General features: G+C 38.1%; 1 protein-coding gene across 2 annotated transcripts in view; it reads left to right on the forward strand.

The window, feature by feature from the left end:
- The window catches only part of LSP1 (lymphocyte specific protein 1), a 183,489-nt gene that overhangs the window by 133,661 nt on the left and 24,300 nt on the right, over positions 1-25,528 (forward strand). For both annotated transcript variants that reach the window (XM_053720493.1, XM_053720494.1), the window contains exons 7-9: positions 783-826; positions 3,249-3,330; positions 19,308-19,442. In XM_053720493.1, the coding sequence (XP_053576468.1) occupies positions 783-826; positions 3,249-3,330; positions 19,308-19,442 (261 nt within the window). The remainder of the gene's footprint in view (positions 1-782; positions 827-3,248; positions 3,331-19,307; positions 19,443-25,528) is intronic.

Here is a 25,528-nt window from a genome sequence, read left to right on the forward strand (position 1 = left end):
GAAATAGACATAACTGAAATTTGTAGAAAAAAAAAATCTATTGCTTATTTGAAATGATGTGACTGCATTGTAATTGTATTATGTATTTGTTGATTATGCAAATCTACTGTATTTACTGGTTCTTTAAAATCAGTTATATCGGATTTATGTAAATGTATGTTAATGAGCATGGCAGGTATTTTTTCCAAGAAAAGTGGCAACGTTAGATCTGACATTTTATAGTCAGGACTAACCAGGGTCCAATTCACCATTTATACATTATAAACTGTTTTATTTGATGTTTGTGACACAGCTATATAGGGCTGACCAGTGCTGGTTAGTTGTCACACAGGCAGTTTCTCTTTTTTTATGGTCGTCTCTGCCCACTCTCAATTGATATTTATGATATCAGTATTTAGGTTTCTGTTAACAACACTGAGGGCCGGTTCTCTAAATCTCTCTGGTCTGGTGAGATTATTTAAAATGGGTCATCGCTACTGTGAGGCTCCTTTGGACAAATTTGAGCTTGTTAGCTATTTATCTCGCTATGCAGTGCTTTGTATGTGAAGGCAGACACCCACATTACAATATACATCAGAACAATTTGTGTGATTTCTCTCCTTGCTGGTAAGCTTTAGATAACTGGCCCTATATGAGTACAGATTTCAGTTGCCTCTATTTTCAGGTTGCTGCTATTTGTTAAAATTCTATAAATTTGCTAATCATTTTTATGCCGTACAAGTGAAATGTGAGTTTGTGTGTTAACGTGCCTCATTACCTTAACATTGTATTGTGTCCCACAGATAACAGAGAGGGCAGAGTGTCTGAATCGATCTATCCAGAAGAGGTAAGGGGGAATGAAATTAACCACTTCTTAAAGGGATATGAAATATTTTGAGATGGTAATATAAAATTATAAATCGTATATATGTGTGTGTGTATGTATATATATATATATATATATATATATATGTGAGTCATTGTGAACCTCATTTGCATATCTTACCCAGATTCCTTTGCTGCATTGGAAACAGTGTAGTCAGAGAGTTTCTGGGTTTAAAGCAAGTCTTATGACTTGTTTAGATTTGTAAATGGTTTACACAATGAGTTATTTTCTCTATATTTTGTATTTAGTGGAGGATTTTAAACTCACCTTTCGCCTCCCCATAATTGTAATTGTTGTTGAATTTCCCCCAGAAATGAACTTTACCAAGCAGTGATTTAACCTACTCCCAGCTGATGAGTGGCAAAACCACGAAACAGCTGTCCTGGGATTGGTCTAAATCACTGTACTAACCCTAGCTAAGCATTAAAGCTGTGTAATGCAGCAGTGCTATGGCATAAAGGGAAGTTTGTCTTAAAAAGTAGGCTAGAAGTAAAAAGGTGAGTCATTGTGAACCTCATTTGCATATTTTACCCAGATTCCTTTGCTGCATTGGAAACAGTATAGTCAGAGAGTTTCTGGGTTTAAAGCAAGTCTTCTGACTTGTTTAGATTTGTAAATGGTTTACACAATGAGTTATTTTCTCTATATTTTGTATTTAGTGGAGGATTTTAAACTCACCTTTCGCCTCCCCATAATTGTAATTGTTGTTGAATTTCCCCCAGAAATGAACTTTACCAAGCAGTGATTTAACCTACTCCCAGCTGATGAGTGGCAATAACCACGAAACAGCTGTCCTGGGATTGGTCTAAATCACTGTACTAACCCTAGCTAAGCATTAAAGCTGTGTAATGCAGCAGTGCTATGGCATAAAGGGAAGTCTGTCTTTAAAAGCAGGCTTAAAGTAAAAAGGTGAGTCATTGTGAACCTCATTTGCATATTTTACCCAGATTCCTTTGCTGCATTTGAAACAGTATAGTCAGAGAGTTTCTGGGTTTAAAGCAAGTCTTCTGACTTGTTTAGATTTGTAAATGGATTACACAATGAGTTATTTTCTCTCTATATATTATATATATATATATATATACCTCTGCAATATACTTTTACAATTTTTTTGTCCCCTTTTCTTGTATTTCCATTCTGAAATTGTGAGCTTTTTAGTTCCTGTTAGAAATGGAAGTGCAGAACACTGTTATATTCCACACAGCTATTGGCTGCACACTCTAGTGACCTATTTATAATTGTCCCTAATTGGCCACAGCAGAGAAGGTAACCTAAGTTACAACATGGCAGCTCCCATTGTTTTATAGTCACTAAAACTTTACACATAATTTGTCAATATTTAAACAGCTAATGAAACTTTAAATAAATATAAATGTTATTGTCAGACTAATCTTTTCTTTGATTGAATCATTCTATCTATCATTTATTTAGTGTTCAATGTCCCTTTAAAAACTCTGTCATGTGGCTGTAGGAGGTATTAAAATGGCAACTCACTTGTCATGCCATTTGGAACTTGCTGCTTATTCAGTAAAGGAACACAAAAGGACAATAATAAAATCCTCTAATATTTTCAAATATTTACGGTTTGCAGCAAAAGGCCTACCCATGTACAAGAGTTTGTGACTGAGCCAATCAGGGGTGGCATATGTGCACAGCCAGCAAAAACTGAAAGATTTCAGCTCCAGATCGGCAGTGTATTGTTATTCCTGAGCTGATATACTTTAAACACATAGGGCTAGATTACAAGTGGTGCGCTATTTAGCAATCCCGCTTGAGCGATAGATTTGCTAGAAGCAAGATTTTTGTGTGCATCAGGTAGCACGGGTATGACAAGCTGAAAGTAAAAAGTTTTTGCACAAGGGCTAACCTGAAAAATATTTTTTTTTCTAACACCTGAGACCTCATATCTTTAAACCCTATAACTTTTTTATACATTTTTAAAAAAAAAAAATATTTTTTATTTTTATTAGACAATGTTATTATGAGTGTAACTGTACTTTGTAATGTATTTTTTATGTGTTTTGTGCAACTTTTTTGACCCGTGTAACAGTTAACCAGAGCTCGGCAATTGCACTATTCCGACGCACGTTAAATTCAATTGCGCTCAAGCGAACGCTTTTACTTTCAACTTGTAATATGTACGCTACTTCCCACGTGTGCAAAGAGCCACTATAAACCCCTCACGGAACATTTAGCGTACCACTCGTAATCTAGCCAATCGTTATATACAATAAATAGCGCAACAATAAAATACACTAACACATTATAGCATTTTGTTATTGCCCCACCAGCTATATGGTGACACACTGATTTACTTTAATTACTGTATTTTCTCTCAGTCGTGTATTTTATTTTATCCTCACTGAGTTTATTTTTCATGCAGTAACAGCATAAAGAAGAGCGAGCCTCCTCTACTAATAAGCAAGATTGATGACCGACTGGAACAATATACGCACGCTATAGAGGTAAGTCCCTATGACATGCGTGAGTGTGTACAAAGGAAGATGCACAATGTCGCATGCTCAGGGACTGATGCACACAGCTGCCATCAGAAAAATCTGATTATAGGTAAATTTAATAGGACTGGTCACCCCAAGTTTATTACGTTAGTCAAATTTGTCAAAAATACATCCTGGTGCCATTTTACCTTAGGCTACTAAATGTTTATGAGACAGAGATCTGGGAACTTTCCAGGGATCAAAGTCATTTACACCTTCTCAGCAGTGGCTTGTATGACACAAATGACATCTAGACAGACGCACAACAGCACAGCTCTCTGAGCAGTCATGGTGTTAGAGTACTGGTGCATTGGCCCTCAGCATATGTGCATATGCCACTGAAAAACAGTAATCACTTTTACTCTAAGCATTTTGCTAATGGAAATATATTGCAAAATGCTTCTATTTCACATTGAAATGCACCCATTCACATTTCAATACTGACCTTCCTATCCCTTTAAATGTTAATAGCTCATTTTACTTTCAGCTGAAATCTCTTGTATTATCTCAGTACCTCAGTATTTAGCATCTATCACTGAAATGACTAAAACCATTTCTTTTGTATGCAAACACCATGTGTTTATTCACACGGTTCCATGGCCCTTAATCTGTCTGAAATGATTTAACAATAAGCAGCTTTTCATACAAATTCCCACCACATGGCCCTTCTGAGAGCTCATTTCTGCTAATTCCAAATTTAATTGGACACAAAAGATAATAAAATGGTCCGATAGATCATTTTATTATTCTACTACTATGTGTTTAACACCCAAAAGCAGTGAAAGGAGCATTATAATTACATTACATTAGCAACACTACACATTTATGTGTTTAACCCCCAAAAGCAGTGAAAAGACTGTTATTGTGATAAAATGCTTTAATTGATTAGCAACACTGCAAATCTATCGGCTAGATTACGAGTTTTTGTCGGTAAGGCTGTGCGGTGCTAACGCTCCTTTTTTTCTTACCACTCACTTAAGACAACGCTGGTATTACGAGTTTTCTGCAAGCCGGCGTTAGCCTCAGAAAAGTGAGCGTTGAGCAAAATTTAGCTCCACATCTCACCTCAATACCAGCGTTGCTTACGGTAGCGGTAAGATGGCAAAATGTGCTCATGCACGATTTCCCCATAGGAAACAATGGGGCTGAGCTGGCTGAAAAAAAACCTAACACCTGCAAAAAAGCAGCGTTCAGCTTCTAACGCAGCCCTATTGTTTCCTATGGGGAAATAAAAGTTATATCTACACCTAACACCCTAACATGAACCAGAGTCTAAACACCCCTAATCTTACACTTATTAACCCCTAATCTGCCGCCCCCGCTATCACTGACACCTGCATTATATTATTAACCCCTAATCTGCCGCTCTGGACACCGCCACCACCTACATTATACTTATGAACCCCTAATCTGCTGCCCCCAACATCGCTGACACCTACATTATATTTATTAACCCCTAATCTGCTGCCCCCAACGTCGCTGCAACTATATTAAATTTATTAACCCCTAATCTTCCGACCCCAACGTCGCCGCTACTATATTAAATTTATTAACCCCTAAACCTAAGTTTAACCCTAAGTCTAACCCCCCCTAACTTAAATATAATTTAAATTAAACTAAATAAATTTAACATAATTAAATAAATGAATCCTATTTAAAACTAAATACTTACCGATAAAATAAAATAGTTACATTGTAGCTAGCTTAGGATTTATATTTATTTTACAGGCAAATTTGTATTTATTTTAACTAGGTACAATAGTTATTAAATAGTTATTAACTATTTAATAACTACCTAGCTAAAATAAGTACAAAATTACCTGTAAAATAAACCCTATCCTAAGTTACAATTATACCTAACACTACACTATAATTAAACTGATTAACTAAACTACCTACAATTAATTACAATTAAATTAAATAAACTAAATTACGAAAAAAAACCCCCACTAAATTACAGAAAAAAAAAAATTACAAGAATTTTAAACTAGTTACACTTAATCTAATAAAATAAAAAAGCCCCCCAAAATAATAAAATTCCCTACCCTATACTAAATTACAACATTAACACCCACCAACCATACACCCAACCCTACTCTAAAACCCACCCAATCCCCCCTTAAAAAACCTAACACTACCCCCTTGAAGATCACCCTACCTTGAGACGTCTTCACCCAGCCAGGCACAAGTGGACCTCCAGAGGGGCAGAAGTCTTCATCCAATCCAGGCAGAAGAGGTCCTCCAAGCGGCAGAAGTCTTCATCCAGGCGGCATCTTCTATCTTCATCCTTCTGGAGCGGAGCGGGTCCATCTTCAAGACACCAGTCATTCAGTCGTCGGCCGTCGGATGAAGAGAATGCTCCGCGTCGGATGTCTTGAAGATGGACCCGCTCCAGAAGGATGAAGATAGAAGATTCCGCCTGGATGAAGAATTCTGCCCCTTGAAGGACCTCTTCTGCCCGGATCGGATGAAGACTTCTGCCCCTCTGGAGGTCCACTTGTGCCCGGCTGGGTGAAGACGGCTCAAGGTAGGGTGATCTTCAAGGGGTAGTGTTAGGTTTTTTTAAGGGGGGATTGGGTGGGTTTTAGAGTAGGGTTGGGTGTGTGGGTGGTGGGTTTTAATGTTGGGGGGTATTGTATTTTTTTTTACAGGTGAAAGAGCTGATTACTTTGGGGCAATGCCCCGCAAAAAGCCCTTTTAAGGGCTATTTGTAATTTAGTATAGGGTAGGGAATTTTATTATTTGGGGGGGGGGCTTTTTTATTTTAGGTAGTTTAGGTAATTAGTTTAATTATATTGTAGTGTTAGGTGTAATAGGTTAGGATTTATTTTACAGGTAAATTTGCACTTATTTTAACTAGTTAGTTATTAAATAGTTAATAACTATTTAATAACTATTGTACCTAGTTAAAATAAATGCAAAGTTGCCTGTAAAATAAATATAAATCCTAAAATAGCTACAATGTAACTATTAGTTATATTGTAGCTAGCTTAGGGTTTATTTTATTGGTAAGTATTTAGTTTTAAATAGGATTAATTTATTTAATAGTAGTACATTTATTTCGTTTTATTTAAATTATATTTAAGTTAGGGGGTGTTAGGGTTAGGGTTAGACTTAGGTTTAGGGGTTAATAAATGTAATATAGTAGCGGCGACAGGGGCGGCAGATTAGGAGTTAATAAATGTAGGTAGGTGTCGGCGATGTTAGGTACAGCAGATTAGGGGTTAATAAAATTTAACTAGTGTTTGCGAGGCGGGAGTGCGGCGGTTTAGGGGTTAATAAATTTATTAAAGTGGCGGCGATGTCCGGTCGGCAGATTAGGGGTTAAACATTTTAGTTAAGTGTTTGCGATGTGGGGGGGGGGAGGGGCTCGGTTTAGGGGTTAATAGGTAGTTTATGGGTGTTAGTGTACTTTTTAGCACTTTAGTTAAGAGCTTTATGTTCCGGCGTTAGCCCATAAAACTCTTAACTACTGACTTTTAAATGCGGTAGGAGTCTTGACAGGAGAGGGTCTACCGCTCACTTTTTCAGGCGATCGTAATACCGGCGTTAGCAAAATCCCATTAAAAAGATAGGATACGCAATTGACGTAAGGGGATTTGCGGTATGCTAAAGTCGCGGAAAAAAAGTGAGCGGTAGACCCTTTCCTGCCTGATTCGTAATACAAGCGGGCGTTAAAAAGCAGCGTTAGGACCCCTTAACGCTGCTTTTTAATGCTAACGCAAGACTCGTAATCTAGTCGATTATGTTTAAACACATAGTTAAAGGACCACATGGGACCCGCAGAGCACTTCTGGTCCCGAGCAGAAACTGACGCTGATCCAACCAGTAGCGCTAGTTGCACAACCCTGCTTTTTGTTCTAAAAAAACACAGAGGTCCAGATTAGAAGTCGAGCGCCAACTTTGCGCCCGAACGATAAGGGATTTATCACAGGTGTTTGCACTCGTGGGGCTTACTGCTCGTATTACAAGTTAAAAGTAAATGCATTCACTTGAGCGCAATTGTGATTTGCCCCAGTATGATTAGCGCAACTTCAGAGCTTTGGTTAACTGTTTCACGAAACAAACAAGTTGCACATAACACATAAAAAATACATTACAGTGTACTGTTACACTTATAATAACACCATGTAATAAAAATTATTTAAAAAAATATTTTACAAAAATGTTATAAAGGCTCAAAGATATGAGATCTCAGGTGTTAGAAAAAAAGTCAGGCAAAGGGTTTTAACATAGAGATCAGAGAAGTATTGGATTCTTATTGGTGCGCAAAATACCCCTTGCACATACACCTATCTGCTCCCAAAAACAGATAGAAAAATAGAAAATGAAAAAATGTTACAGTTTGGTGTAAGTGCGCTGCCAGCAACAGGGGGTTAATATGTAACTGGAAAAAGCATATATTAACTAGAATCAAAATAAAAAGTCAATCTATCAAACAATGGATAAAATATAAAGATTTATTATACTAGACATAAATTCGTTCTAATGTACAGATTTCTGACCGGTCAGATTTATATAAAAAACTCTTTAATAGAATAAAATAAGCAAACCTATGATATATAAATATATATTGTTAAAAAATGCAATGATACTACACCTAATAACATAGATATGATATAGTGACAGAAATATAAGCGGTGCACCAATGGGGGATTATTGGAATCCTGATATGATATGTCACCAATCCACCTTATCAGAAAATATAACATTGGTTTAATGTGCGTTAATTATTGCACAAAGGTCCTAACAAAGTTAAGATGTGGGATAGATTCGTTGGTTTATAAATATATTGTTTTGTCAAAACGTAAAAACGTGTTCTAAAAGGCTTGTCCCAATGTTTTTGTTAATGATCCTTTGGGTGTATGTTCCTGCATGCTTTTCTCTTTATTTTTACTGTTTACAGGGTGCCCAGTTTTAACATAGCATGATAGTTTGTAGATGGAACGTGTGTTGCACTCGCACTATCGGCTACTTTACCTCTAGGTGCCTGTCTGTCCGTTTGTGGGTATGTGTCATCTACTCACCATCTGGCACAGGTAACGTTGCAGCCCCACGGATAGTCGGTGACGTCACACGCTCGTCCGTCTTCTTCAAAAAGTAGATCCGTCCCAGTAGGGAAAACTTCAACTCTGCGCAGAGCGTGTATGTTACTTGTAGTTGAAAAAGAAGTGCCAATTTAATCCTTTGCAATCCTCCGTTCTTTTAGGTTTGTTATGTTGGACAAAGTGAAGTTTTTGTCCGTGATGCAACCATCAACGCGTTTCACCACTTGTCGTGGCTTTCTCAAGATGGTTTTAGTGGACTAAGTGTTGTCTATTTAAATCTGTTGGTGGTCCTTGATTGGTTCAGCAATTAAGCCTCTTTCTCAATGATTTGTTTTGTTAAGGTGGAATTGGTGAATTTTCGTTAAGGTGGAAGGTATATGACTCTGTGGTGACCATCTTTATAAGTGATAGTAACATTTTTATTTGACAGTTATAAAAATAAAAATAATACAAAATAATAAAAATAATGGATAAACCATTAAATATAAAAACGGCTAAAAATTAAAGAATAAAGAGATTATATATAGTGGATTGAGAACGAATACTGATGTTTCAAATAATATTCCATTTGTGTTGATTTATATTTTCCATAGAGATCTATTCTAAGACCTAAATAAGAATACCTCATGTAATATGTGTACACATTTGTTCGTTAAATAAGATGTGTTACATAGATCTAATAGGTGATTCATTATGTAATTCACTCCTATATGTGTCTGATTCTAATAGTAATAATACACACTGATAAATAATATTAAAAAAGTTAAAAATATATATAAAAAAATATATTCAAAAATATTAAAAGTGCCCCTCTATTATTGTTTATTTAAATGGTTGGCCCCAAAAGATAAGGTTCTACACCTATTCTCAGATAATAAGTGGACCAAATAGGTCAGTGTTAGCAGATGATAACTAGTATTACGATATCTAGATGGAATGGTGAAATCCATTCCTTTTAATGAGATAAACATAAATGTTATATGCAATGTGAAATATTTCCCTGAATATATAAGAATATAATGAATAAATTACCTTAACGAAAATTCACCAATTCCACCTTAACAAAACAAATCATTGAGAAAGAGGCTTAATTGCTGAACCAATCAAGGACCACCAACAGATTTAAATAGACAACACTTAGTCCACTAAAACCATCTTGAGAAAGCCATGACAAGTGGTGAAACACGTTGATGGTTGCATCACGGACATAAACTTCACTTTGTCCAACCTAAAAGAACGGAGGATTGCAAAGGATTAAATTGGCACTTCTTTTTCAACTACAAGTAACATACACGCTTTGTGCAGAGTTGAAGTTTTCCCTACTGGGACGGATCTACTTTTTGAACAAGAAGGGCGAGCGTGTGATGTCACCGACTATCCGTGGGGCTGCAACGTTACCTGTGCCAGACGATGAGTGGATGACACATACCCACAAACGGACAGACAGGCACCTAGAGGTAAAGTAGCCGATAGTGCGAGTGCAACACACGTTCCATCTACAAACTATCATGCTATGTTAAAACTGGGCACCCTGTAAACAGTAAAAATAAAGAGAAAAGCACGCAGGAACATACACCCAAAGGATCATTAACAAAAACATTGGGACAAGCCTTTTAGAACACGTTTTTACGTTTTGACAAAACAATATATTTATAAACCAACAAATCTATCCCACATCTTAACTTTGTTAGGACCTTTGTGCAATAATTAACGCACATTAAACCAATGTTATATTTTACGTATAAGGTGGATTGGTGACATATCATATCAGGATTCCAATAATCCCCCATTGGTGCACCGCTTATATTTCTGTCACTATATCATATCTATGTTATTAGGTGTAGTATCATTGCATTTTTTAACAATATATATTTATATATCATAGGTTTGCTTATTTTATTCTATTAAAGAGTTTTTTTATATAAATCTGACCGGTCAGAAATCTGTACATTAGAACGAATTTATGTCTAGTATAATAAATCTTTATATTTTATCCATTGTTTGATAGATTGACTTTTTATTTTGATTCTAGTTAATATATGCTTTTTCCAGTTACATATTAACCCCCTGTTGCTGGCAGCGCACTTACACCAAACTGTAACATTTTTTCTTTAACATAGAGATCAGACATATACATGTCTAAATATGTGTGTACATATGTATTTATATGTGTATATATGTATTTACAGACCTAAATACACATATAATCACATAAATACATATATACACATATATATAAGTGCATTGAAGCCTTTGTAGATGAAAACATGAAAAAACATATTTATACAATATTCATTTTTAATTAAGTGTTATAGTGTATATTTTCTGAAAATATTTCACAATGTTCTGCAATAAGGGAATATGATATAAGTATTACTAAATATATATTCCTATAAATATCTGCATATATCTATACCTATATGTAATCATCTCTCTCTCTCCCTTATATATATATATATATATATATATATATATATATATATATATATATATATATATATATATATATTGTACTAAAAAAATCAGATATATTTATAGAAATATTTATTTCTGACAAAATAGAACATATTCTGTTATGTGCAGAACACTGTAATGTGAAATATTCATTTTTTCATGTCAAGTTAGCGCACTTGAGAATATGCGATCGAGTTTGCGTAAGACTGGGATATTCTACGTTTGACTTTTTTCACTCGTCGGGTTAGTGCGCATTAGAAAACAGTTTACTTTCAACTCATAATATGAGCACAGCCTGGCAAGTGCAAAAAGCCGAACGTTTAGCGCAATTAACGCTCCACTTGTAATCTTGGCCAAAATAGGCTGCACTTACAGGGACTGCAGAACTCAGTGTGTTTGGGTATGTATGTGTGTGTGTATGTGGTGTGTGTGTATGTATGTGGTTTGTGTGTGTGTGTGTGTGTGTGTATATATATATATATATATATATATATATATACACACACACATACAATATACAGTAGACACTTATAAATACATACACACAAAGTAATTATTATCTGATCTATCACAGTAAGACCAATACTAGGGGTTGATTCACTAGAGCTCTCTGGACTGTATAGATTCTATAAGATGCTACATCAATATTACGAGATCCCTCAGGGTTTGTTTTAAAGGCATTTTTTACCTTAGGAACTGGAGATCTCATTAGGGGAGCTCACTAATATTCTTTATGTTAATGACAGACACAATATAATGTTCAGTAAACGAAGATGATGATTTCTCTTTATCTACCAGCAAATTTTTGAGCATCGGGTTCTTAGAGAGAACAATGGAAAATTAACATTTTAATAATTCTATGTTCTGCTCTTACTGGAAGTGTGATTTCTTCTAAACCTTCTTGTTTACAAATCTTTTCTATAACCAGCAATTAAGTACTGACATTTTCAGTATAAACGTGGATACAGGCCAGCACAGCTATTTCAAATGACAAAATAAAGGTGAATGATCTATTTGTAAACACTCTAACAGGAAAATGAATCATTGTGAACACATTAAAGTGGAGAAAAAATTCAGTCCCTTTATTCTTTCCAGCTTTACACTCACTGACTGTGATATTTAAAGTGAAAGTAAACTTTCATGAATAAGTGCCCTGTTTTTAAAAATACTATTTAAAACAGTGGCATTTTCAATCATGAAAGCTTACATTGCAGTAAGTTTTGAAAAATACTTACCTTTATCTTCTGCAAAGTCGGATCTGCGATCCCCCGCCCTGCAGGTCCTCTGTACTTACGTCACCAATGACGAAACTGGCTTCCTCCAATAATGGCCTCCCCCTGTGAGCATCTACAGCAGGAAGAAGCAGTGGGGGGATTGCCGATCCGGCTTTGCAGAAAATAAAGGTAAGTATTTTTCAGAATATGGTGCAATATAAACTTTCATGAATGAAAGTGCCCCTGTTTTTAATAGTATTTTTAAAAACAGGGCACTAATTCATGAAAATTTACATTCACTTTAAGTGTTAAACTGTGGATAGCATTTTGTGCCAAATGTAAATTTCAATTTACTTTAAAGGGCCATGATACCCAAATGTTAAATCAATTGAAAGTGATGCAGCATAGCTGTAAAAAGCTGTCTACACAATATCACCTGAACATCTCTATGTAAAAAAAGAGATATTGTACCTCAAAATGTGCTAAGTATTCACACTCCATTATAAAGGACTTTAAGCAGCCAGTCAGTATGCCTGTCCCGGGACTTGCAAGAAAGCGTGCCTCATGCACACGTGTGTTATTTCCCTATTCAGTTTAAGTTTACTATGAAATATCATGGGATCACAGTAAAACAGTTCATGACCTCAGCACTGCTGATGCTGATTGGCTGATGTTCATTTTTTTCTTTCTTTTTTTTTTTTAAACCTGCAGCTGGGCAGTACCTGAAAGATAACTTATTACAGAACACTTACTTTGGTGAGCTGAGGAAATAATATAAAAAAGGGAGATATTTTACCTCACAGGGATGCTCAGGTGATATTTTCCTGTCAGCTTTTTACAGTTATGCTGTATCACTTTCAAGTGTTTTAGCATAGACGTATTATGCCCCTTTAAAGGTTGTTAGACTTGAATACATCTGTAAGACAACTAACATCAGATGATGAACCATGTAGTTTCTCTAAATACACTGACATTGCCAATACTGTATTTGCCTATTTCAGCTCTAGCAACTGAACATATACATATATGCTTGTGCGTCATGGATGAATTAAAACATAAAACTTTATTTGAAAAATATTTAAAAGTAGGTAAGGTTAAAACTAAAATACTGGCAGTAGATCAGCCTCTGCCATTCCTAGAATCAAAAGATTACAATCTAAGTAATAGTTGGAGCCTTTGCAGTGAGGAAGTGCAATGGTTAAATAATATTGATCAGCACAGATAAATGTGTGAGATTTCTTGCTATACAATAGTTACCAGCTTGTATTGAATTTAATAATATGATTGCTAAAGTAGTAGTTCTAAGGATTAGTCCAGTGTATTGTTATGCTAAGTATCAAGTTGTATTAGACACTCATATACACTGTTGCAATTTGTATTGGAAGGATATTGCACTTCTTGAGATTATGCAATCAATAGAAATATTTGTTATGGTTAAATTAATTGCATATTAATAAAGCTGGAAAAGTATAGTTAGCAAGTATCCTGTTATGATTTGCTCAAATTCAGGATATGAATTAATAGCTGCAACATAAGTACTGAAGTCTAGCTTTTTAACACATGTATGACAAATATCCATTCCCCAGTTTTGCATAACCAACACAGTTATAATAATACACGTTTTACCTCTGTGATTACCTTGTATCTAAGCCTCTGCAGACTGCCCCCTTATTTCAGTTCTTTTGACAGACTTGCATTTTAGCCAATCAATGCTCTCTTCTAGGCAACTCTGCGTGTGTGAGCACAATGTTATCTATATGACACACATGAACTAACACCCTCTAGTGGTAAAAAACTGTCAAATGCGGAGGCGACCTTCAAGGTCTAAGAAATTAGCATATGAACCTCCAAGATTTAGCTTTCAACTAAGAATACCAAGAGAACAAAGCAAAATTGGTGATAAAAGTAAATTGGAAAGTTGTTTAAAATTACATGCCCTATCTGAATCACAAAAGTTTTTTTTGGACTTGACTGTCCCTTTAAATAATGCTGCTAATAAGTCTATGAAAACCACTCCTCACAGCTATTACACCCAGATTATTATTAAAATTATTTTTAGAAGTAAACTAGCATGTTTGACTGATAACTGCTGCAAGTTTTAAAAAACAAATTGGAGCTCCCACCAGCCCGCTCCCCTCCTGGACATGTTTCACCAGATCCCGACTTTATCAAAAGGCCCTGATACTGCTGATACTGTACCAGCCACAACTTGTTACCAAGACACTACACCTTTTTCTGCTACAGTGACACTCACTTTACATCCTGCATGTAGTACAGATGTTAATTCTCCATTGATTAAAAAAAGCCATGTGGGTTTAAAAAAGAACAAAACAAAACTTCCTTTAATCTATTTCAGAGTAAAGGTCAAATTATTGAATTATTTCATAGTAGAGTGGTGTGGTACCTCTTTATCCCGACACTTTATGTTATTAAAAAACAATTTATGTCCTGGTGAGCAACAGATCCTAGAGAAGATTAGGAATAGTCACGATAAGGGGGACCATGATTTGGTATTAGATAAATCCGATTATGTAAATGAGGCCTTACCATAATTTAATGAAAACTATTAGCTTTGGATGGGGATCCAATGAGGAGGCTTCAAAAGAATTGAGAGACTTGGTGCATGGTGTGGCACAAGGGTTTGTTTTTAGATTGAAACACATTTGCATTTTTGTGCAAGTTGAAAACTATCTCCCAAAGGTCCATAAGTCATTAGATGATGTTCATGTGATCAGGGGGCTGTCAGAAAATGCTTGGATACAAGGTAATCACAGAGGTAAAAAGTAAATTAATAAAACCATGTTGGTTGTGCAAACTGGGGAATGGGTAATAAAGGTGTTATCTATCTTTTTAAACAATAAAAATGTTTGAGTTGACTGTCCCTTTAAGTATGGATTACTTACCCATGAGAAGTTATATTCTTATGGTGACCACGTGTCTTTTGGAGCAAAATGTTCAGAAGCCCTGGAGCAATGAAGGAAGCTATGTTTGGTCCCTCTTTTACCAACCTTTTTATGGAATGGTGGGAGGTGTAATTTCTGGATATTTTAACCCATTCAGGGAGCAAATTTGTCTGTATAAATGTTATATAGATATTTTTATTTCTACCTGGTAATATAACAAATAAGAAGCTAGATGTTCTGAAACATTCTTGATTGACCATAGGCTAGAATTAAAGTTTACTTAGGAATTTACCTGATGGAGTTATTTTGTTTTAATTTGGCTTTGTTTGGGAAATGCAGTCAAACGTTAAAAACCACTGTGTGTAGGAATTATTCGCTGGTTTGTTGCCACAATATTTATATATATATACTTATATCTTTAGCTGTGGTCCAGTTTATTAGGTTGAAGCATAAGTCCCAGACATGATCCCGGTCACCTGTACTTGTATCCAGCAATCAGCATCTGCACAAGAAATCTCTTCCTGCCCCTTGTCTCATGCAACCAAAAGCTTGTGAATTTTACTGGGCTCCCTAAAGAAGTCTTTTACGTGATGGATATAGAGCACCAGCCTATTGTGTGATGGATATAGTGCACCAGCCTATTGTGTGATGGATATAGCGCACCAGCCTATTATGTGATGGATATAGCGCACCAGTCTATTATGTGATGGATATAGCGCACCAGTCTATTGTGTGATGGATATAGAGCACCAGTCTATTGTGTGATGGATATAGCGCACCAGTCTATTGTGTGATGGATATAGAGCACCAGTCTATTATGTGATGGATATAGAGCACCAGTCTATTGTGTGATGGATATAGCACACCAGTCTATTGTGTGATGGATATAGAGCACCAGTCTATTGTGTGATGGATATAGCGCACCAGTCTATTGTGTGATGGATATAGAGCACCAGTCTATTGTGTGATGGATATAGAGCACCAGTCTATTGTGTGATGGATATAGAGCACCAGTCTATTGTGTGATGGATATAGCGCACCAGTCTATTGTGTGATGGATATAGAGCACCAGCCTATTATGTGATGGATATAGCGCACCAGTCTATTATGTGATGGATATAGCGCACCAGTCTATTGTGTGATGGATATAGAGCACCAGCCTATTATGTGATAAATATATCGCACCAGCCTATTATGTGATGGATATAGCGCACCAGTCTATTATGTGATAAATATATCGCACCAGCCTATTATGTGATGGATATAGCGCACCAGTCTATTGTGTGATGGATATAGAGAACCAGCCTATTATGTGATGGATATAGCGCACCAGTCTATTATGTGATGGATATAGCGCACCAGTCTATTTTGTGATAGATATAGCACACCAGTCTATTTTGTGATGGATATAGCGCACCAGTCTATTGTGTGATGGATATAGAGCACCAGTCTATTATGTGATGAATATAGCGCACTAGTCTGTTATGTGAGGGATATAGTGCACCAGCCTATTTTGTGATGGATATAGCGCACCAGTATATTATGTGATGGATATAGCGCACCAGTCTATTATGTGATAAATATATCGCACCAGCCTATTATGTGATGGATATAGCGCACCAGTCTATTGTGTGATGGATATAGTGCACCAGTCTATTATGTGATGGATATAGAGCACCAGTCTATTATGTGATGAATATAGCGCACTAGTCTGTTATGTGAGGGATATAGTGCACCAGCCTATTTTGTGATGGATATAGCGCACCAGTCTATTATGTGATGGATATAGTACACCAGTTTATTTTGTGATGGATATAGCGCACCAGTCTATTATGTGATGGATATAGCGCACCAGTCTATTATGTGATGGATATAGTTTACCAGTCTATTATGTGAAGGATATAGCACACCAGTCTATTATGTGATGGATATAGTTCACCAGTTTATTGTGTGATGGATATGGTGCACTAGTCTATTATGTGATGGATATAATTCACCAGTTTATTGTGTGATGGATATAGTTCACTAGTCTATTATGTGATGGATATAGCACACCAGTCTATTATGAGATGGATATAGTTCACCAGTTTATTGTGTGATGGATATAGTGCACTAGTCTATAGCGCACCAGTTTATTGTGTGATGGATATAGAGCACCAGTCTATTATGTGATGGATATAGTGCACCAGTCTATTATGTGATGGATATAGCGCACTAGTCTATTATGTGATGGATATAGTGCACCAGTCTATTATGTGATGGATATAGCGCACCAGTCTATTATGTGATGGATATAGCGCACCAGTCTATTGTGTGATGGATATAGCGCACCAGTCTATTATGTGATGGATATAGTGCACCAGTCTATTATGTGATGGATATAGAGCACCAGTCTATTATGTGATGGATATAGTGCACCAGTCTATTATGTGATGGATATAGCGCACCAGTCTATTATGTGATGGATATAGCACACCAGTCTATTGTGTGATGGATATAGTGCACCAGTTTATTATGTGATGGATATAGCGCACCAGTTTATTATTTGATGGATAGTGCACCAGTCTATTGTGTGATGGATATAGCGCACCAGTCTATTATGTGATGGATATAGCGCACCAGTCTATTGTGTGATGGATATAGTGCACCAGTTTATTATGTGATGGATATAGCGCACCAGTTTATTATTTGATGGATAGCGCACCAGTCTATTGTGTGATGGATATAGCGCACCAGTCTATTATGTGATGGATATAGTGCACCAGTCTATTATGTGATGGATATAGCGCACCAGTCTATTGTGTGATGGATATAGTGCACCAGTTTATTATGTGATGGATATAGTGCACCAGTCTATTGTGTGATGGATATAGCGCACCAGTCTATTATGTGATGGATATAGCGCACCAGTCTATTGTGTGATGGATATAACGCACCTGCACTATTTGATATGCACTATAGTTCAAGCAATAAAAATAAGTCTTGAACGATGTTAAATCTCTATAGTGTTATTTTTGTGCTCCACTTGTAATCTAGGCCTTATTCTTTTGCATTCAGTAGCATTATTAAAGGGACATTATACACTCATTTTTTCTTTGCATAAATGTTTTGTAGATGATCTATTTATATAGCCCATAACGTTTTTTGTTTTTTTGCTTATTTTTAAATAACATTGCTCTGATTTTCAGACTCCTAACTATGTTCTATCTCAATCATGAAAGAAAAGTTTTAGGTTTCATGACCCTTTAACCCCTAAATGACTAGTGCCGTACCCTGAACGACGCTGGTCGTTATGCCTTAAGGACCCGCGACATACCCTGTACGTCACTGCAGTCCTGGGCTTCTCTTTGCTGCAATCTCACTCAAAATAGTGAGATTGCGCTATTTCTGCATGCCCCACGAGAATTAGATTTGCAGAGTTACCAATGCAGAGAGAAATGTATCTGGGTGGGGGGTAGTGTATTGAGGGGGGGCAGCTACACTACAGAAAAAAATGGAACTTTTTTTTTTTTTTTTTAAAATAAACAAATGTGTATTTTGCAACAAACTGGGTACTGGCAGACAGCTGCCAGTACCTAAGATGGTGGCAAGTAGGTAGAGGGGGAAGGGTTAGAAAGCTTTTGTTGGGGGGATCAGGGAGGTTGGGGGCTTATGGGGGAACCTACACTGCAGCAAATATATTTTAAAAAAAGCGCCTGACATACTCAAGGATTTCAAGGTTTCTGGTAAATTGCTGTTTTTCAGGATTATTATTAGTATCATCATTTATTTGTATAGTGCAGCAAAACTCTATATTTCTAGGATAGATGGTAAGATCTGCTCTAATTAGTTTGCATTTGAAGGTGTCTCTGACATGGCTGGTGGGACTGGCTGGAGAGGATGAGCAAAAATGACTAGAGTATACTACTCCTAGAGATATCTAAGAATTATTTAGCTTGGAGGAAGAGAACTAGTCTAGAAAACGAAATGGGACTGTTTGATAGTATGTGAGCATTGGGAGTGACCATGAGTGCCTTTTTATGTATTAAAATGTATTTAAAGAATTATAGACTAAAATCAAGTTATCTATGAAGCCCTGTTTTTGTATTAATACTTGCACAGGAGGACAAAAGATATCTTAGGGTTCCTTAAAATAGTGTTGCATGATAATAAAAGTATCTAGACCTGATTGTCCATCATATTTAAAAGCCCTTAAAGATAAATCATTTCTATCTAGCTGTCCTGATGGCTTCCTTGATAGAGTAACCATACTGGCATTTGTAAGTGTTCCATGGTGCTTATGATACTTATGAATTTATATCTCACATACTTTGCCTCTTTCTCAGACGTCCACTAAACAAGGCCGGTTGGTCCGTCAGCCGTCATTAGAGCTACTGAGTCCTGGTGATGCTGTAGCCAGCAAGAAGAACCTCTGGGAGAGCGGGGAGGTTACAGCAGCATCCAAAGCCCAGTCCTGCAAGGTACAGAACCTAACATGCACTACACATGCACACAACTGTGCCGGACACATGCTGATTTATTGCTCCATATTTATTACTATTTCCTGAAATATAGTGCTGGTAAAACCTTATTGCACTGTCATACAAAAACAAAATTTATGCTTACCTGATAAATTCCTTTCTCCTGTAGTGTAGTCAGTCCACGGGTCATCCATTACTTATGGGATATTAACTCCTCCCCAACAGGAAGTGCAAGAGGATCACCCAAGCAGAGCTGCTATATAGCTCCTCCCCTCTACGTCATACCCAGTCATTCGACCGAAACCAAACGAGAAAGGAGAAACTATAGGGTGCAGTGGTGACTGGAGTTTAATTTAAAATTTAGACCTGCCATAAAAAACAGGGCGGGCCGTGGACTGACTACACTACAGGAGAAAGGAATTTATCAGGTAAGCATAAATTTTGTTTTCTCCTGTTAAGTGTAGTCAGTCCACGGGTCATCCATTACTTATGGGATACCAATACCAAAGCTAAAAGTACACGGATGACGGAAGGGACAGGCAGGATCTTTACACGGAAGGAACCACTGCCTGAAGAACCTTTCTCCCAAAAACAGCCTCCGAAGAAGCAAAAGTGTCAAATTTGTAAAATTTTGAAAAAGTGTGAAGTGAAGACCAAGTTGCAGCCTTGCAAATCTGTTCAACAGAGGCCTCATTTTTAAAGGCCCAAGTGGAAGCCACAGCTCTAGTAGAGTGAGCTGTAATTCTTTCAGGAGGCTGCTGTCCAGCAGTCTCATAGGCTAAACGTATTATGCTACGAAGCCAGAAAGAGAGAGAGGTAGCAGAAGCTTTTTGACCTCTCCTCTGTCCAGAATAAACGACAAACAGGGAAGAAGTTTGGCGAAAATCTTTAGTTGCCTGTAAATAAAATTTCAGGGCACGGACTACATCCAGATTGTGTAGAAGTCGTTCCTTCTTTGAAGAAGGGTTAGGACACAATGATGGAACAACAATCTCTTGATTGATATTCCTATTAGTAACTACCTTAGGTAAGAACCCAGGTTTAGTACGCAGAACTACCTTGTCTGAATGAAAAATCAGATAAGGAGAATCACAATGTAAGGCCGATAACTCAGAGACTCTTCGAGCCGAGGAGATAGCCATTAAAAACAGAACTTTCCAAGATAACAATTTGATATCAATGGAATGAAGGGGTTCAAACGGAACACCCTGTAAAACGTTAAGAACTAAGTTTAAGCTCCATGGCGGAGCAACAGTTTTAAACACAGGCTTAATCCTGGCCAAAGCCTGACAAAAAGCCTGAACGTCTGGAACCTCTGACAGACGTTTGTGTAAAAGAATGGACAGAGCTGAGATCTGTCCCTTTAAGGAACTAGCAGATAAACCCTTTTCTAAACCTTCTTGTAGAAAAGACAATATCCTAGGAATCCTAACCTTACTCCATGAGTAACTCTTGGATTCGCACCAATGTAAGTATTTACGCCATATTTTATGGTAAATCTTCCTGGTAACAGGTTTCCTAGCCTGTATTAAGGTATCAATTACTGACTCCGAAAATCCACGCTTTGATAAAATCAAGCGTTCAATCTCCATGCAGTCAGCTTCAGAGAAATTAGATTTTGATGTTTGAAAGGACCCTGAATTAGAAGGTCCTGTCTCAGAGGCAGAGACCAAGGTGGACAGGATGACATGTCCACTAGATCTGCATACCAGGTCCTGCGTGGCCACGCAGGCGCTATTAGAATCACCGATGCTCTCTCCTGTTTGATCCTGGCAATCAATCGAGGAAGCATCGGGAAGGGTGGAAACACATAGGCCATCCCGAAGGTCCAAGGTGCTGTCAAAGCATCTACCAGGACCGCTCCCGGGTCCCTGGACCTGGACCCATAACAAGGAAGCTTGGCGTTCTGGCGAGACGCCATGAGATCCATCTCTGGTTTGCCCCAAAGTCGAAGTATTTGGGCAAAGACCTCCGGATGAAGTTCCCACTCCCCCGGATGAAAAGTCTGACGACTTAGGAAATCCGCCTCCCAGTTCTCCACTCCAGGAATGTGGATCGCTGACAGGTGGCAAGAGTGAGACTCTTCCCAGTGAATTATCTTTGATACTTCCATCATCGCTAGGGAGTTTCTTGTCCCTCCTTGATGGTTGATGTAAGCTACAGTCGTGATGTTGTCCGACTGAAACCTGATGAACCCCCGAGTTGTTAACTGAGGCCAAGCCAGAAGGGCATTGAGAACTGCTCTCAATTCCAGAATGTTTATTGAAAGGAGACTCTCCTCCTGAGTCCATGATCCCTGAGCCTTCAGGGAATTCCAGACAGCGCCCCAACCTAGTAGGCTGGCGTCTGTTGTTACAATTGTCCAATCTGGTCTGCTGAATGGCATCCCCCTGGACAGATGTGGCCGAGAAAGCCACCATAGAAGAGAATTTCTGGTCTCTTGATCCAGATTCAGAGTAGGGGACAAATCTGAGTAATCCCCATTCCACTGACTTAGCATGCACAATTGCAGCGGTCTGAGATGTAGGCGTGCAAAGGGTACTATGTCCATTGCCGCTACCATTAAGCCGATTACCTCCATGCATTGAGCCACTGACGGGTGTTGAATGGAATGAAGGACACGGCAAGCATTTTGAAGCTTTGTTAACCTGTCTTCTGTCAGGTAGATCTTCATTTCTACACAATCTATAACAGTCCCCAAGAAGGGAACTCTTGTGAGTGGAAAGAGAGAACTTTTCTCTTCGTTCACCTTCCACCCATGCGACCTTAGAAATGCCAGTACTAACTCTGTATGAGACTTGGCAGTTTGAAAGCTTGACGCTTGTATCAGAATGTCGTCTAGGTACGGAGCCACCGAAATTCCTCGCGGTCTTAGTACCGCCAGAAGAGCGCCCAGAACCTTTGTGAAGATTCTTGGAGCCGTAGCCAATCCGAATGGAAGAGCTACAAACTGGTAATGCCTGTCTAGGAAGGCAAACCTTAGATACCGGTAATGATCTTTGTGAATCGGTATGTGAAGGTAAGCGTCCTTTAAATCCACTGTGGTCATGTACTGACCCTTTTGGATCATGGGTAAGATTGTCCGAATAGTTTCCATTTTGAACGATGGAACTCTTAGGAATTTGTTTAAGATCTTTAAATCCAAGATTGGTCTGAAGGTTCCTTCTTTCTTGGGAACCACAAACAGATTTGAGTAAAACCCCTGTCCGTGCTCAGACCGCGGAACCGGGTGGATCACTCCCATTAGCAAAAGATCTTGTACACAGCGTAGAAACGCCTCTTTCTTTATTTGGTTTGTTGACAACCTTGAAGGATGAAATCTCCCTTTTGGGGGAGAGATTTTGAAGTCCAGAAGATATCCCTGAGATATGATCTCTAACGCCCAGGGATCCTGGACATCTCTTGCCCAAGCCTGGGCGAAGAGAGAAAGTCTGCCCCCCACTAGATCCGTTCCCGGATCGGGGGCCCTCAATTCATGCTGTCTTAGGGGCAGCAGCAGGTTTTCTGGCCTGCTTGCCCTTGTTCCAGGACTGGTTAGGTTTCCAGCCTTGTCTGTAGCGAGCAACAGCTCCTTCCTGTTTTGGTGCAGAGGAAGTTGATGCTGCTCCTGCCTTGAAGTTACGAAAGGCACGAAAATTAGACTGTTTAGCCCTAGGTTTGGCTCTGTCTTGAGGCAGGGCATGGCCTTTACCTCCTGTAATGTCAGCGATAATTTCTTTCAAACCGGGCCCGAATAAGGTCTGCCCTTTGAAAGGTATGTTAAGTAATTTAGATTTAGAAGTAACATCAGCTGACCAGGATTTTAGCCACAGTGCTCTACGTGCCTGAATGGCGAATCCGGAATTCTTAGCCGTAAGTTTAGTTAAATGTACTACGGCATCTGAAATAAATGAATTAGCTAGCTTAAGGGTTTTAAGCTTATTTGAAATCTCATCTATAGTTATTGAGTCAAGAGTCTCTTCCAGAGACTTGGACCAAAATGCGGCCGCAGCCGTGACAGACGCAATACATGCAAGGGGTTGCAATATAAAACCTTGTTGAACAAACATTTTCTTAAGGTAACCCTCTAATTTTTTATCCATTGGATCTGAAAAGGCACAGCTATCCTCCACCGGGATAGTGGTACGCTTAGCCAGAGTAGAAACCGCTCCCTCCACCTTAGGGACCATCTGCCATAAGTCCCGTGTGGTGGCGTCTATTGGAAACATTTTTCTAAATACAGGAGGGGGGGAAAAGGGTACACCGGGCCTATCCCACTCCTTAGTAATTATCTCTGTAAGCCTCTTAGGTATAGGAAATACGTCAGTACTCGCTGGTACTGTATAGTATCTATCCAGCCTACATAATTTCTCTGGGATTGCAACGGTGTTACAATCATTCAGAGCTGCTAATACCTCCCCTAGCAGTACACGGAGGTTTTCTAGTTTAAACTTAAAATTTGAAATGTCTGAATCCACTCTATTTGGATCAGATCCGTCACCTGCAGATTGAAGCTCTCCGTCCTCATGTTCTGCAAATTGTGACGCAGTATCTGACATGGCCCTATTATTATCAGCGCACTCTGTTCTCACCCCAGAGTGATCTCGCTTACCTCTAAGTTCTGGTAATTTAGACAAAACTTCAGTCATAACATTAGCCATGTCCTGTAGTGTGATTTGTAATGGCCGCCCTGAAGTACTCGGCGTTACAATATCACGCACCTCCCGAGCGGGAGATGCAGGTACTGACACGTGAGGCAAGTTAGTCGGCATAACTTCCCCCTCGTTGTTTGGTGAATGATGTTCAATTTGTACAGATTGACTTTTATTTAAAGTAGCATCAATGCAATTAGTACATAAATTTCTATTGGGCTCCACCTTGGCTTTTGCACATATAGCACAGAGATATTCCTCTGAGTCAGACATGTTTAACAAACTAGCAATTAAACTAGCAAGCTTGGAAATACTTTTCAACTCAATTTACAAGTAATATGAAAAACGCACTGTGCCTTTAAGAAGCACAGAAAAAAACTATGACAGTTGAATAACAATGAACCGGAGAAATTATAAAAACCAAATTTTTCCCAGTAAAGGCATAAATTTAGCAAAGGATTGCCCCCATTAGCAATGGATAACTAACCCTTAATAGCAGAAAAAAATGTACAAAATATAAACGTTTTTTATCACAGTCAAAGCACAATCTCACAGGTCTGCTGTGAGTGATTACCTCCCTCAAAATAATTTTTGAAGACCCTTGAGCTCTGTAGAGACGATCCGGATCATGCAGGGAGAGAAACAGACTTGTGACTGAATTTCTGATGCGAAGCAAAAGCGCCAAAATAGGCCCCTCCCCCTCACACACAGCAGTGAGGGAAGTTCAGTAAACTGTCTTAAATTAAAATAAACGACAGCCAAGTGGAAAAACAGTGCCCAAAACAATTTTTCACCCAGTACCTCAGATAATTAAACGATTTAACATGCCAGCAAAACGTTTAAAATCAAATAATATGAAATGTCAGTAAACAGCCTGCTGCTAGACGTTCCCACTGCAAGTTAGGCTAAAAGTTATATGCATATAGTATTATCCCAGTGAAGTGCCATTCCCCAGAATACTGAAGTGTAAACATATATACATAACAGCCTGATACCAGTTGCTACTACTGCATTTAAGGCTGAACTTACATTATATCGGTATTGGCAGTATTTTCTCAGTCAATTCCATTCCTCAGAAAATAATATACTGCAACATACCTCTTTGCAGGTGAACCTGCCCGCTGTCCCCTGATCTGAAGTTTACCTCACTCCTCAGAATGGCCGAGAACAGCAAAATGAATCTTAGCTACGCCGGCTAAAATCATCCAAAAACTCAGGTAGATTCTTCTTCAAATTCTACCTGAGAAGGAACAACACACTCCGGTGCTGTTTTAAAATAACAAACTTTTGATTGAAGATATAAAAACTAAGTATAATCACCACAGTCCTCTCACACATCCTATCTATTAGTTGGGTGCAAGAGAATGACTGGGTATGATGTAGAGGGGAGGAGCTATATAGCAGCTCTGCTTGGGTGATCCTCTTGCACTTCCTGGTGGGGAGGAGTTAATATCC

Source organism: Bombina bombina, chromosome 7 (genome assembly GCF_027579735.1).
Source record: "Bombina bombina isolate aBomBom1 chromosome 7, aBomBom1.pri, whole genome shotgun sequence".
NCBI lineage: Eukaryota > Metazoa > Chordata > Amphibia > Anura > Bombinatoridae > Bombina > Bombina bombina.